The following is a 16,046-nucleotide window of genomic DNA, read 5'->3' as shown; positions in this document are numbered from 1 at the left end:
TTCCAGGAAGTCAGGAGCAGTGTGGGCACAATGACCACCTACAGAGCTCTGCCTAACCCCACAGTCTAGCAGGCCTCAATCATCTATCACATGGCAGGCGTTCAGGAGGCCCACCAAACCCAGGCCTCTCCAAAAAACATCATCCTGCCCACAGCAAGAAGCTGAGGCAGCCACCAAATGGGAGCCCCATGCTTATAACTGTGAGGATCATTAGGGCCAGAACCCTGGAGGCACCCCAAAACAGCACAGAGCTGCAGTGCTTATCTCTGGGCCTTGTCTATGTTGGGCCCCCTCCACTCCCCCTGAGGTCTGTGTCAATCCCCAGGGGCCATTCCATTGCCAACTGAGAACCCCAGCTGCCCTGGGCAGCGTCCAAATGTTAAGCTGCTTTTAGAAAAGTGGGGATTCATCCCTGGGCAGAAGGGATTTAGCCAGAATTGGGCGCCATTTAGAGAAGATTACACCCTAATTGCCCTAGTGTCAGCAGGCAGCCTCCTGCCAGCTGAGCCCTGGGACTGGCAGAAGTCCCTAGAGACCCTGGCTTTCCTATCTAAGGACACAGAGTCCAGCACTGGGGCCTGGGGACCAGCCGTCATCTTCCACAGCAGCTGGCTCAACACAGGACTTCCATTTGGCGGCTTGTGGTCAGGACAGAGGGAGGGGCCTAGAGGTCCGATGGGCAGCTTCCAGCTCACATCTGTTCTGGGCTAGAGGAAGACAACTTAACAGGCAGGCAGAGCAGCCTGGACCAGGCCAGGCTACAGACCACAGGTACATGCAGCAGCAGCTTACTTTTCTTACTGTCTCTACCCTAACCACATTCCTTCACCTCTCTAGCCTGTTTTAGCAAGAGAAATCAGAGAGGCTCATGGTCAGAAAATGAGAAGAGAATCTCAAGTATAGGCCATCTCCACCCAAACCCTAGAGGGTTTTTCACCACAGGACCAATAACAAGAAAAGAGCACAAGGAGAGTTGAGAGACATCACAAGCTGTAAAGACAGATGTGCTTAGCTTTCCGTTCTGAAGGTTCTAGATGGTGGTTAACCCTGTGGACAACACTGCAGCACTATGGGCAGGTCCCTGCCATGAGGGACTTGCATATCCTGAAGTGATATCATTAGGCTCAGACTAATGCTGGGACTATGTGTCCTGAAAGTTAGACTGCCCACAGCTGTCTGATCTCCCATCCCAGCTTGGAGACCTTGGCTTTGTCATGCCTTGGTCTTGTCAAGTCACCCTGGGGAGCCTTCCATTCCTATTCCATTTCTATTCATGCTGTCATATTACCCTCATACACTGTCATCCTGGACATCCTCTTTTGGAGATCACCACAGGCTATTCATTGTCTCCTTTAGCTTAACTAACTTGTACCCCATAATACAGCACTGCCGGGAGGCAGGGTCTAATGGGAGATTTAATGGTCACGAGAGGGAGCCTTCATGAATGATGACTGACTTCTTGTGCAGCCACACACACCTGTTTCCCCTCTGCTTTCCACCAGAAGTTGAGCAGCGTGAGTCCCTCAGCAGAGGACCAGCAAGTGCAGGTGCCACACTCTTGGACATCTCAGCCTCCAGAACCATATCCTCAAATAAGCCCTTTCCTTTAGATATTCTCTTATAGCAATAGAAAGAGGACTAAGATAGAAGTCCAACTATAATGATAAGAACCTTGGCTGCAGATGCAGACATAATACAACCACAGCTGATGTCAGGGGTCATCCTTACAACCCTTCAACAAGAATTTAAAGTATGGGGCTATACGTAGGGTACTTAAAGGAGGGGAGACCCTAAGGAAGGTGCAGACAAGCTCAAGTCACTCCAAGATGACTTCTTGGAGGAGTGGGAGAGAGGCCTCAAACCCTCACTCACCCGTGGCCTATCTGAGAGCAGGGTGGTGTTTCAGATTCCAGCTAAGAGGTAGGGAGAAAGGTAACCCATGGTGAAAACTGAGGCACAGTCAGAGGATGAGGAGAAAGGCAGGAGGATGGCCAAGAGCAGCTGTGCAAGAAGGCTCAGGCATGGGACAGGACACCATGTCACAGGAAACCTGGGATGATCTGGTCTGGAGTTCACAGTGCCACCCAAATAACAAAAGATCCTTATGCAAGCGCACATACAACTGCCCCAATGTAAAGAGGGGCAGAAACAGAAGGAGAAGCCAATTATCTCAGAGTGGCTGGGAGCTAGGACTTCAATGAGGATGAGATAAGGAGCAAGGCAAGGGGCAAGGAAGAAGTCCCATGATGTGGGAGTGTCATATATCAATCTGTTGATTTCATTGGTTAAGGAATAAAGAAACTGCCTAGGCCCCTTGATAGGCCAACCCTTAGGTGGGTGGAGTAAACAGAACAGAGGGCTGGGAGAAAGAAGCTGAGTCAGTGAGTTGCCATGGTTCTCCCACTCCAGGCAGACGCAGGTTAAGATCATTCCTGGTAAGCCAGCTAGTGAGCTACATGGATATTAGAAATGGGCTAGTCCAGGTGTGAGAGTTAGCCGAGAAAAGGCTAGATGTAATGGGCCAAGCGGTGTTTAAAAGAATACAGTTTCCGTGTAATTATTTCGGGGCATAAGCTAAGCTAGCCATGTGGGCGGCCGGGTGCCAGGGACGCAGCCCCGCCGCTCCAATTTCAACAGTCCCAGAGGAAGGTGGTGACAGCAGACACCAGCAGGCACTCAGAAAGATGGGGTTGACGCTGAAATTCTAAGAGAAGCATCTGACTCAAATGCATAGTAATCTGACACCCTTGAGGACAGACCAGCATCCCCTCCCTTAATGGCTGTCTTCATCAAAATATACATGGCTCAGACAATAGGCTGCTTACAGGAGTAAGGGCCATCCTGGACTGGGCTTAGGCAGAAAGAAAATGACACAGAAACATCTTGTGGACAGATTTAGAAGCAAGAGTATGGGGACACGCTGGAAGAGAAATATAACACTCATTGCCTATGAAAAAAACCTATCCATTATCTGAGGGAAAGTCTATTACTTTTTCTCAAGATTAAAAACCAAACAAGACGATCATTAATTAGCAGTGACCAAGGGTAACCCCACCATTCCAGGGACTGGCAAGCCTCAGTTAGGAAGGCAGGGAAGAGGCTGGCCTTGGTCTTCATTACACAGGTGTTCCTAAAATTCATTATACTGCACATAAAGAAAAACTAGAGGACTAAAGCGGAAGACGGATTGAGACATACCATAAAACAAAGCGGAGCTAGGATGATAGCCCAGCAAGTAACAGCATTGCCATCAAGTCTGATGACCTGAGTTTGATTCTTAGAACCCATATGATAGAAATAGGACTGACTCCCATAAGTTGTCCTCTGATCTTCAAGCACACAGGCATGACAGTGGTGTGTGTCTACAAAATTAGAACATGAAAAAAACATAAAGAGGAGATGGGTCAGTGGGTAAGAATGCTTACCATGCAAGCTTGAAGATATGAGTTTGAATCCCCAACAACCCACATAAAAAGCCAGGCATGGCAATACATTCTGTAACCCCAATGATGGGTGGAAGTAGAATAAGGCAGAGGTAGAAGGGCCACTGTGGCTTGCTGACCCCCAGCCTAGCTCCGGGTTCAGTGGGAGACCAAGGAATAAGGTGGGAAAAGGACACTCAGTGTCTTCCTCTGGCCTTGCACAAGTGCAGAGTTGCATACACCACACATATATTCCTCCTCCTGTCCTTTCATACACACATATGTGCATATATATATATACATATATGTGTGTGTGTATATATATATATATATATATATACACACACACACACACATACTGTTAAAATAACATTGCATTGACAAAAGAAAAATCACACAGTTCAATGGAACTAGATTTTCATAGAGCTATGGAATAAAAATGTTTACCTCTATTGTAAAAAGATACTTTCGTAAGCCTCGTGGGAGACCAAGGAATAAGGTGGGAAAAGGACACTCAGTGTCTTCCTCTGGCCTTGCACAAGTGCAGAGTTGCATACACCACACATATATTCCTCCTCCTGTCCTTTCATACACACATATGTGCATATATATATATATACATATATATGTGTATATATATATATACACACACACACGTACTGTTAAAATAACATTGCATTGACAAAAGAAAAATCACACAGTTCAATGGAACAGAACAGGGAATCCAGAAAGAGAGCCACACAAATAGTACTAACTGATGTCTGACAAGGAGCAAAGCCAACTAGCCATGCCAAACCAACTGGTCGCCAGTACTCACACACAGCCCCAAACTCTTCATAAAAGTTCATTCAAAAGAGACCAGAGATTCATATGAAAACTATAGAACTATGAAGGTAACTAAAAGAAAAGAATCATCTATATGACCTCGGGTTTGGTTATAAAGTTCGAAACACTAGAAATACTATCCACACACGCCGAGAACAGCATAAAACAGAAAAAAGCCTGTCTATCAAAGATACTACTAAGATAATGAAAAGACCAGTATGGTCTGGGACTTACATTCAAAACTGCTACGTGCTTGCTATAATATTAAGCTGGGGGTGCCACTCCAGCCCTCTAACACCCCTATATCCAAGAAGTCTAGGATGACTGGAAGCCCCTGGCCTGGAAGTTGCCCTGGCTTGGACTCCAACTCCCAGAGTGCCACATGGTAACCCCTCCCCAGGGAAGGTCAGGACCACTCCCCCCAGGCTATTTAGGCTTGTGCCTGAAAGAATACTTGGTTTTTGGGTTTGTGTGGATCCCCTCTGTCTCTCTCTCCCTTGCCATGCTCTCCCAGCCACCTGAGAGTGCAATATTTATTAAACATGGGCATTTTAATTTGGCTTATCTGGTTTAATTGGGGATTTCTGTGTGCTGGCAGAGCAGCTCGTCTTAGGAAATATTTCTAACACTTGCTATGGCTACACATATAAGATCGCTTACCATTGAAATATAAGAAAGCTAGCAACTGGATTAAAAATGACTAAAACACCAGGAAAGATATCAAATCATACTGATGGCAAAGGAGCATATGAAAAATGCCCTGGGTTCCAACTTCAACATGGCAAAATAATAATGATGAAATAAAAGGGTGAAAGAGGCCTGGAGCCATGCATCCTCAGAGAACTGCAAATTTAACAGTAGTCACATTCCACGACACATGTATTAATACAGCCAATATCCAACAGCAGAGAAAGCTACCAAGAATGGGGGCAGCAGGAGCTCAGTTACTGCTGATGGAAATACCAAATGGACAACCAGGCTGGAAGACAGTTTTGCTTTTTACACAGCTAAACAGTTTAAACCTCACTCACATATTTACCCAAATGATTTGAAAACATGTCTGCAGTAGCTTTATTCATGATTTTAAAAAGTAAAGCAACCAAAATACCCTTCAAAGGGTGAATATTGATCAAACATATGGAAAGATGAAGACAGATGAATCTTACATGGTTCAAATTGTATGACATTCTGATAAAAAGAATGTACAGATGTTAAAAAGATCAGTGATTGGCAGGAACTTGGCAGAGGTGAAAGTGAACTGCAAAGGATATGTTTTTATTAAGGTAGTAGTAAGTCATACTGTATGACACTGGAAGGATACACACACGATACTAAGAATCTGGTCAAAGCCAGAATACACACACACACACACACACACACACACACACACGTCAGCTTTGTCTCATGTACCAATGAATAAATCCGAATATATGCAAATATTTTTAAAAATTATATTGGGGATCCCAGGATGGAATGCAGAATGGGGCCAAATAATCTAAATTGTAAATGAGAAATATCACGATGGGGTAAGTAACTGTGGGAAAAAGTGAAATCTGTAAAATTAAAGGCAAAAGTTGATGAAGTAGCCTAGTGGGGCACAAATGAACCATCTGGACACAGTGAACTAGGATCAGTATACAGTGTGACAGATGGTGGGTGCCAGGTGTCTCACTGCTGGAGTAGGAGGTCAGATAAGCAGGTGGTGAGAATGACCCACGTGCTGACAGATGAAGTTGGCTGCAGTCGTATGAGCTCACACTGCAGACATGTGTACATGACTTAGGAGACACACTGCTTGCTCTGCACTAGCCATACAGTGAGCAGTTAGATCTTTGTTTCTAGTACCTCTCTCATCTAAAGCAACTAGAGCTCTGTGGGAGAAATGCTGGTTCCAGGACTACACATAAGTTTACAAGGGGCTAAAGAGATGGCTCAGTCGGTAAAGTTCCTGCTGCTCCAGTGAGGTCAAAGCAAAGGCACCTGTATAAAAGGCACCAGCACTAGGGAGGCAGAGACAGGAGGATGGTGGGGAGGGCCCTGCTGGTCAGTCAGGAGAGAAAAATCCTGTTCCAAAAACTATGGTGGGGAGAAACTGAAGAAAACATCCAACATGACCTCTGGCCTTTACACATATGTGCACCTGCATACTAACTTCCCCAGTACACACACAAAATGCTTAATAACAAAAAAAAAAAAAAACAAGTCACAATAGAGTATGTCAGGATCATAGGAGGAAGCTAAAGAAATTTTTATCAGTCAAATTAAGTGTTATTACAATCCAGAGAATAAAGTAAAAGGCCAACATATCTTATACACACAAAATAATAAAAGGGTGAGAGCAAAGGAGAAGTCTATGTAAAACTACCCAAACGTTCTGCTGACTTCCAAAGAACACTGGAAAAGAGGGACAGGAGCAACTTTAATGCAGAGAAATCTATCAGGAGTAATACATGATTCACTGGCTTAAAATCTCACGTTGGTTTGTTTGTGGTTTTTTGGTCCACATTACCTGGTTTTGACAAGTGCATAGAATCATTTTTATACCCATCCAGTGTCACACAGAATCATTTCACCATCTTGAAAAACAGTCCCTTGAACTTCACTCCCTGCCCACCCGAGTCTCCACCAGGTGATTACCGTCAACAACAGCCATGAAGAAGCAGACATGCTGACGAGACTGTTCTCCTATGAACCCGTAATTCAAACCTACTCAAAAAAAAAAAAGTCAAATAACAAATGTCACCAGTGACTTTCTACAAAACACCTGACCAATCTTCCTTAAAACTGTCAAAGTCATCAAAATTAAGGAAAGTCTGACAAACTGTCACACCTTCAAGTAGCCTGAGACTAAACGGTGACCAAATGTGATCTGATATCCCAGATGAGACCCTGGGTTAGAAGTAGGACACCAGGTAAAAGAAAGACAGCCTAGCTGCAGCGCAGGCTTTACAGCCGCTGAGACTGGTTCATCAACTTTCACAAATGTATCACAATGTACTGCATGAATGAGGGGGACCAAAACTTTCTGTACTGCCTGCAATTTTTCTATAAATCTAGAATGGTCCTAAAGTAAATTTGTTTTTGTTATTTGAGAGGGTTTCTCTGTGTAGCCCTGGCTGTCCTGGAACTCACTCTGTAGACCAGGCTGGCCTTGAATTCAGAGATCCGCCTGCCTCCACCTCGGGAGTGCTGGGATTAAAGGCGTGCGGAGTGCTGGGATTAAAGGCGTGCGCCACCAGAGCCTAGTCGGTGATTTATTTTTTAATTAATGATAAAAAGGCAGCACACAGTTTGACAGAGCCAATGGTTACCACACATAAACTCGGACACAGGACACTGGTTTTAACAAGGTGTGAGGGCTGGTGTGATGTGGCATCATAGGCTGGCAGCTCTGGAGCCTCTGTCAGGTGGTGAGAGCCAGGAAGTGTCCAATCAGATGTGCAAGTGTGTTCTCATATGGCTTAGGTCTCACAGGTGCCCAGAGCTCTGTGTTCACTAGTGTTATTTCAGACAGACAGGTCTGGCCCTGACCTTGCGTCTGGAGATAACTTTGATCTTTTGATCTTCAGGCCTCCACTTCACAAAAGCTGGGACTATAGGTACGCACCATCTCACACCCTGTTTATCTGGCACTGAGGATCAAACCCAGGGACTCAGGCATGCTAGCCAAACACTCTACCAACTTAGCTATATCTCTACCTCCTTCAGTGTTTTTTCACAAATGAAATTACATACAGGCAAAGGCAAAATTCCCATTATCCTCATATCTTTTCTCCACATGCCAACTACTTTGGAGCAAATAACTCTAGAAATCTCAATTGAGCCAAGGTAGAAAAAAATGAAGTGCTGCTCAGACAGACATTTAGGAATTATTAGGTTTCAGGTGTGAAAACCCTGTAGGAAAATACTCCTTATTTTCTCAACAGAGCCACTGCTTCAGAAGTAACAGAGCAAGATGAACTGAGGCAGAGAAGCAAGACTGGGCGCAGCCAGACACTGCATGTGCAGCAGGAGCAGTGATGGGTCGGCCCACTGCATCCTTCACCTTACTTTTGTTTTGCTTAAAACTAACTCTGCAGCCTGGCATGGTGGCACACACCTTTAATCCCAGCAAGAAGGGAGGGAGGGAGGGAGGGAGGGAGGGAGGGAGACTGTGACAGACGCACCATGGTGCCCCCAGACCAGTGTCTGTAACGCACTCATGAGAGGAGGAACCAGCAAGGAGAAACAGCCACTGCTCCCTCAGCGCTCAGGTTCTATAACAGACCACGGCTTTCTGTTCTATATTCTGAAGCTCCTAAAACACAATTTTAAACCAGTGATTTCAGCCCTCCACACCTGCTCTCTTCAATGCCACTGTCCACTTGAGCAAGGGGACACATGGCTTCAGGGAAGTTGAGGAGCCCTGGTCCTGAGCCTCCACCTCTGTGCATCTCCAGGCTTGGTCTAGAGAGGAAGGAAAGGAGCCACACTACCTTCTGTTTCAAGAGGGGGCTTGAGGAACAGTTTGAACACTAAACCAGAAGGGGCCTGGAGCCCAAACCTCACCTATCTGAGCTTCCATGATCATGAGTTTCTCTCACATGCTGCCATCACAACAAGGCAGAGAATGCCAAGAAGAAATGAAATCATTCTTTACCCTACATGCAGAACAGCCTGTCAACAAGTCCACATATGGGGTTGGGGGTGGGGGGACTGAATAATGGGAGTGCTGCCCCTATTGGCAAGAACAGTCAAATAAAGACCTAGGTCCCTAAGTAGACCCAACAGGAATGCCACATGAACCTGAGCCAGGGCTCTTGCTGAGGTGACTGCTCAGACCTAAGGGAAAGACAGTAATCATCCAAGTGTTCCTAGTGTGCCAGACTGTAGTGATAGGCACCATCATTAAGTCACTATGGCCTAGACAAAGGAGTGGCTCATTTAAGGCCACACAATTCCTGAGAGCCCAGGCAGGGTCACAAAACACCCCTCCAGCATCAAAGGACTAGGCACCACAAGCAACTAGCTTCCTCTCTTGCTCAGGCTTCTCTGAGACCTACTGACTCTCCTAAGAGCTGTAGGCTACCAGCGCTGGGCCTGGGCCTCCCTTTGGCCCCACCTGCTAAGCCTCAAAGTATGCTTGGCATCTCTGAAGACAGGCCTGCTCCATCACAGCTGTGCCAGCCCTGTACCCAGTGGAAGGTAGCCAAGGCCACACCTCCACATGCTGGCAGGGCTGGCCTGGAGCAGCCATTCACATGCCTGGGGCAGATTCTCTGCCAGGTACAGATATCTAATTCCCATGCCCCTAAGAACAGCAGGCAGGGTCTGATGTGGCAGTTAAAGACACTGTTTAAAGTAGAAGAGCCCGCCAGGCAGTGGTGGCACACACCTTTAATCCCAGCACTCGGGAGGCAAAGACAGACAATCTCTGTGAGTGAGTTCAAGGCCAGTCTAGTCTACAGATCAAGTTCCAGGGCAGGCTCCAAAGCTACAGAGAAACCCTGTCTCGAAAAAACAAACAAACAAAAAAGTAGAAGAGTCCTATCAAATTCCTTCATGACCCCCTGCCCAACATTTGGAGTTAGAAAGGCAGGCCCAGGGGCTGGAGAGATGGCTCGGCGGTTAAGAGCACTGACTGCTCTTCCAGAGGACCCGGGTTCAATTCCCAGCACCCACATGGCAGCTCACAACTGTCTGAAAATGCAGTTCCATGAGATCTGACATCTTCACACCAATGTGTATAAAATAAAGTTAAATAAATCATTAAAAAAATTAAAAATTTATAAAAAAAAAAAAAAAGAAAGGCAGGCCCAGAATATGGGAGGTCACCGGAGAAGCGGGACCACAAGGCCACTGTCTAGATAGATGCCTGTAGTTGCCTCTCTTCAACTGCCTCAAGGATTTGCAGGACTCTCAAGTCAATTGCCTTCACACAAACAGTAGATTTACTGACACCCTCCTACCTGGCCCCACAAAACACATTTGTGGCTCCTGTGCCTGCCCCTAATATCTGTCTGCTCAAGAAATGGATAAAATGGCAGTGTGAGGAAGTCAAGGAACAGGGGAGCTCCTTACTCATTTAAATGAAGTCAGGACTTTCCCGGCTCTGGAAGCAAACACTCCAGGAGGCTGGGCCCCATTTTGGTAGGGCACCAATCTATACATCATTCGTCACTCCTGCCTCAAGTGGGCAAGCCCAGAGTCAAAGGACCTGCCAGAAAGTGTCTACGCTTGAGAGAATGGGACTTCCAAGAAGAAGGGAGAAGAGGCAGGGTGGTCCCACAAACTGGTAAGGCTTGACGTACAGGACGTACTCAGAGGTGGCAAAGGGAGACATTCGAGCAAAGACAAGCAGACACACGGAGAACCTACATGTACCACAGTGAGGAGTTTGGGCCTGAATGAGGTGGAGCTAGGCTGACAAAGCATTTACTGGGTGCCAGGTACTGTGCCCAGCCTGGCGCTGGATTCCAACCACATGGGCATGATGATGCATAGAACTTAGCACCGCCAGAAGTGACAAGGGACAGCAGTGAGGGTGTGTCCAGGCCTGTTCTTGGGCCAAGCCCAGTGGAGCAGAAACTGCTTCTGGGGCTCTCATGACAGAGATGGGGAACCTGAACTCAGCCCATTCACCTACAGTGACTACCCTCGCTGCCACTCCAACACACCTGTATATCCACAGCTACAGCTAAGGACACAGCGGGCTGTTTCACGGCCACTCAGGACCATGAATACCAGGGGCTGGACAATTCTCTATCCTACCATGATGAATAAGGAAAGAAGGCACAACATGACTTGGGACAGATGTGACCCTTACTGATTCATACACACACACACACACACACCAAACAGCAAAATGGACCATGGAACATCCACTCTACTTTCTGCCTCAGTCAACACCCAGGCCATGGCTGTCAGCAGGACCTAACCATGCACCCAAAAATAAAGACAGCAGGGCCAACACTGAGTCGGCTCACCTACCATAAGCCTCTCCTTAGCTCTGGTCATAAATCCTTTCACCAGGGTCAGCCAGCTTCCTCACCTCAAAGACTTTCATCATTAAATACAGGCAGGAGTACAAGCAACTCAACCATGGCATGACTTGTTAGTAACCAAACCTACCACAGCTAGAGGAACAAGCAATTAAAATGGTTCACCTCTCTATGGGAGAAAACTTCCTCCACTGTCTCCTTAAATCTTTTTTTTTTTTTTTTTTTTTTTTTGATTTTTTGAGACAGGGTTTCTCCGTAGCTTTTTTGGTTCCTGTCCTGGAACTAGCTCTTGTAGACCAGGCTGACCTCGAACTCACAGAGATCCGCCTGCCTCTGCCTCCCGAGTGCTGGGATTAAAGGCATGCACCACCACCGCCCGGCTCCTTAAATCTTGATTTGTTTTTTAAATAGTAGTTAGTATCTTCAAATACAATACTGACCAAAATTAAGGAGTTTGACAAGGGCCTGCTCCGGCACGGGTGTGAGGAACAGACACAATGTTGACAGGAGGCAAATTGGCACAAACTTCTTGCTAACGTCCTCTAAAGCTGAGGCACTCTTCCAGACTCTACTAGGAACTTCTGGAAGAAACCTTATGCCACCTTACCAAAGGGAGAGGAGCAGTCTGCCCAAGCCTATATAGCCCAGGTGAGGATGAGCCAAGGGGTGGCATTACGCTAAACAGATACCTGAAGATCACTAGAGTACAGATCACACCCCTTCCTCATCTCCTAAAGGCTTTCTTTCCCTTAGATAAAGCTCTATATGCATGTCACGGTTCTTCACCAACTGTGTAAGGAGCTGACAGATGGAAGTCACCGAGGTGGGGACCGGATAGGCCACCAACAGCCTGTTTTCACAGCAAATACTACTGAAGGAAAGCTGTTCATTCAGAAGAGGATAGTGGGCTCCCAGGAAGTGGCATTCCACCAGAAGTGGGAAGGCAACCCAGGCATCTGAGCAAAGGGAGTGGCACTATAATTAACAGTTGCTACCTGCCTGGAGGTCCACGAAGGGGGAGGGGAGCCCCAGACAGAAGACCAGATGTGGGATGAGAGCACACCCACTCCATGTTTTCACAGTGCCATCCTTCATCTGTCACACTCGACCCCAAGGGAAGGGCGCCAGTTCTACTACTCTTGTCAGTCCACTGCCTGTAGAGCCTGGACTAGGAAAGTTATTGAAGTTCTCTGACAGACAGTGGATTCGAAGTTCTGTGTGAGGACCCAATTCCTGCCCACCCAAAGAAGCAGTCGCTTCCGGTACTCACCCAGCCCTGCTCTACCCAGATCTTAAAGACTCCCCAGAAGAGTAAGAGAAGCTCTGTAGCTCTGGAGTTCAGGGCTATCCAAGGCTGGCTGGGAGCAGAAGTACCAGAGGAGACGAGCCTGTGACCAGTATTCAAGGCCAGAACTGAGTCTGATAGAGAAAGAAGCGGTTCAGATAAACCAACAAGCTACCTGCTTGACCCAATGCCAGCCCTTTCCTAATACTGAATACTAAGAGCAATACTTCTGGGTTGGCAAAACTGCACCTCTCTTTTGCAGAGGTGGAAGCTAAGGCTTAGGGAGAGCTTGTGCCCATGGCCTCATCATAAGCAGCAGGGAATGGTTGGTCCAAACTCAAGTGCATCCTTCTCCCAAAAAGCATTTCTCCAGTCTTCAGAACAAGTCAAGAGGATGGGAGACACTAACACTTAAATCATCCCTTAATAAAGCCTCCTCAGGTCCCTCTGACGCCCTTTCCCAAGCCCTTGGCCGGCTTGGGGGGTCTAATCTGTCTCCCCACAGTGAAATGACATAAAGCACGTTTCCTACAGAAGGAGCACAGACCACGGTGCCAGGCAGTACCCAAGAGGCAGAGCAAGCCTGAAAGTGGTCGATGGAAGCCGTTTATCCCAGCGGTGGGAGCACCATTAATGAGAAGGGAAAAATAGCTGAGCCAGCACTAAGTCACAGATGGGATGGATACCTGGAAATCCAGCCTGTCAAGGACCACAGGCAACCAGGAGCCACGACTCACTCAGCCCTGTATCCGTCCCTTCACAGCCGCAGGCAGTCAAGAAAGTAGATGAAATGTAGAAGGGAAGTGATTTGCTTGAAGGTGACAAACAGTGGCCAACCAGACCCAGGCCCAGGCTCAGCCTTTCCCAGAGGGTCAATCTTGCATCGATAGCCTCAGCTGTAAGCGCATCATCTGCACGCCCCCCACCTACACAGACACACCCAAGGCAACAACGACCACAGCAGAACGTCAGACGTTAACGAAAGGGCCACCAAGGCCTGCAGAGAAAACTAGCGGGTGCGTGGGGCTGCAGGGAGTCTGGACCCCTCAGTGGGGCATTGACAGCCGGAGGAGGCCGAGCTCGTTCACTCTTCCCTCCCCCCCCCCACTGCCCTGGGCCGCAACTCTGGGTTCCCTGCCCCACCCCTGGTACCTCCCACTGCTGGGCAGGGTGACCTTAGCGCCCCAGGCGGGGGTCGCAGCCGGCCACTTACTTCTTTGAGCTGCTCCATCTCGCTGCGGATGGCCTCATAGTCCACCTCGAGCTCCTCGAACTGCAGCTTGAGCTGGTGCTTCTCCTCGAGCACTGCCAGCCCATACTCGGCCGCCTGGATCTTCTCACGCGTGGTCTCGGCCAGTTCGTGGGACAGCCGCTTCACCTCGGCGCGCAGCCACTCGGGCTGTGCCTCCATCACGAGATGTGCGTACTCCTCCTCCTCCGACGGCGCGGACATGGTGGCCGCGCGCCGAGGCCGGCTCCCACCTTGGCTCCCACAAGCCGGGCCCTCTTAGCTGCCGCCGCCGCCGCCCAGCCCCGACGGCCGCCCGCGCCGCCGCACTGCTCCTCCCTGACGCGCGGGGAACACTGGGGGCTGCAGTCCCACTGCGCATGGACTACACAACCCGTAGTCCCTTACACCCGCCTGCTCTGCGGCTGTGATTGGTCTAAATACCAAGGGGGCGGGGTTCTAGCAAGATGCAAGCCTACGTCTCTTTAGCATTGTGGGAGATGTAGTCCTGCTTCGCCCTCACGCCTTGGCCGGTTGTGCGCCGCGCCCGGTTGGCTCCAGTCGGTGATTGGCCGGCGCCGCTGACGTGACAGAAGTAGGGGTGTCAAAGACCCGTGCCCAGGGACCCTGCAGCTACCCGGCGAACCTCCAGCCTCGCCCTCCCTGCCTTTGTAGAATAAGGCGAGCCGAGCCGTGGATACCACGAGTAAGATTCGTGTCCTACAACGTCAGAGCATCGCTTGTGAGACTGTGGCGCGCACTCTGTGCGGGATTTGAATGACTTGTGGCGCGCCACGGCCACTGCCAAAACAACCCGACGCTAGGGAGTCAGGGGGAGCCCAAACCCGGACACTACTTCCTCTTGTCCCACAGTCCGTTAGGGTATTCTTTCATGAAACTGCAGGCACTTCTGTGAGCACAGCGTCATACATGTGTTTAAAAGTTGCCTATCCCCGGTTTTCAGCGTGACAAATTATTTCAAGTATAGCTGTACTCTTCACTATAAGTCTAAATAACATAGTGGTTTGTATATAATACGCTTGTTCTCTCTCACTGCCCCCGCCCCGCAAATACCACACCCTACAGCTGCCTACCACCATAAAACACATAGAGGTCAGAGGGAGAGATGGCTCAGAGGATAAAGCGCTTGCTGAGCAAGCGCAAGGATCTAATTTTGCATTCCCAGAGCCCACATAAAGCAAAGTCTATAATCCCAATGTTGGCAAGATGGGAGGTGGAGGCTGGAGAACCCCCTGAAGCTAGCCTGGCATATGAAAAAAAATAAAACAAAGATAACCCTGTCTCAAACAAGATGGAAGGCAAAAACTGACAACTGAATGTTATCTTCTGACTCGAATCTGCGTGTGGGGCCCTTGTGCACACACAAGAACATGAATCCACTTCACACACACACAAAGATTAAAAGAAAACCTAGGCTCAACGCAAGAGTTGTCTAGTAAATAGATTGGACAGGGTGGGACACACCTTTAATCTCAACACTTAGGCAGTTTTAGGAGGATCTATGTAAATTTAAGGCCAACCTTGTCTACACAGCAAATTCCAGGACAGTCAGGGCTGCATAGGAGAGACCCTGTTTCAAAGACAAAAAGAGTTTGTAAATAAAGTCTGTCATTCCCCCTTTTCTTTAGCCAACCACCTGGTTGTCTGGGACAGTCTTGGATCTACACTGAAAGGCTCACCACCTATCAGGTCCCTGTAAGCTGTTCACATGAGGAACTAGAAAGAACAGACCTTGCTCCAACAAGCACGGAGCTCTACAGTAGCTGTGCCTACCGGGGCTGACCTGACTGGGAACCTCCCCAACCCCCACCCACATCTGTCTATGAGGCAAGTGTGAGGAGGGGTGGTAGAGCCAGGAGCCTCTGGTGCAGAAACTTTGAACTTGAAGACAAGGTGATGACAGAGATGTTGAGATACAGAGGGTGGGTCGCAACCGTGATAGGCTTCCTTCCTGAAGCAGGGACAATGCTGACCAGCAAGGTTAGGGCAAAGAGGAAGTATTCTAGGATCCAGTTTGCCACTGGTAGGGGTGGGGGAACCAGGAAATACTTCCCTAAAGGAGATAGCAGCAGGGAGAGATTCAGAGGACTTAGGGAACCAGCAAAAACAAAACTAGATGAATCTCCCTAGCCCCAGATGTTGGGACACCTTTTGAGGTCTCCCAGGGTCACAAAATATGCCAAGTTTTGACCTGCATCAGCTCACTTGGTGCTCTTAAAACTCCAGTTCAGCCAGGCAGTGGTGGCGCACGCCTTTAATCCCAGTACTCAGGAGGCAGAGGCAGG

The 16,046-nt window shown here is 48.3% G+C and overlaps 1 protein-coding gene across 2 annotated transcripts in view; it reads right to left on the bottom strand.

Moving 5' to 3' along the window:
* Bicd2 (BICD cargo adaptor 2) overlaps positions 1 to 14,081 on the bottom strand; it is a 49,346-nt gene extending 35,265 nt beyond the window's left edge. For both annotated transcript variants that reach the window (XM_005355164.3, XM_026782987.1), the window contains exon 1: positions 13,726 to 14,081. In XM_005355164.3, coding sequence (XP_005355221.1) covers positions 13,726 to 13,965 — 240 coding nt within the window. In that variant the 5' untranslated portion in view covers positions 13,966 to 14,081. The remainder of the gene's footprint in view (positions 1 to 13,725) is intronic.
* Between the last annotated feature and the right edge of the window lie 1,965 nt (positions 14,082 to 16,046).

This window comes from Microtus ochrogaster, chromosome 16 (genome assembly GCF_000317375.1).
Source record: "Microtus ochrogaster isolate Prairie Vole_2 chromosome 16, MicOch1.0, whole genome shotgun sequence".
Lineage (NCBI taxonomy): Eukaryota > Metazoa > Chordata > Mammalia > Rodentia > Cricetidae > Microtus > Microtus ochrogaster.
The sequence above is the reverse complement of the archived record's forward strand: the minus strand, read 5'-3'. Positions and strand labels throughout refer to the sequence as shown.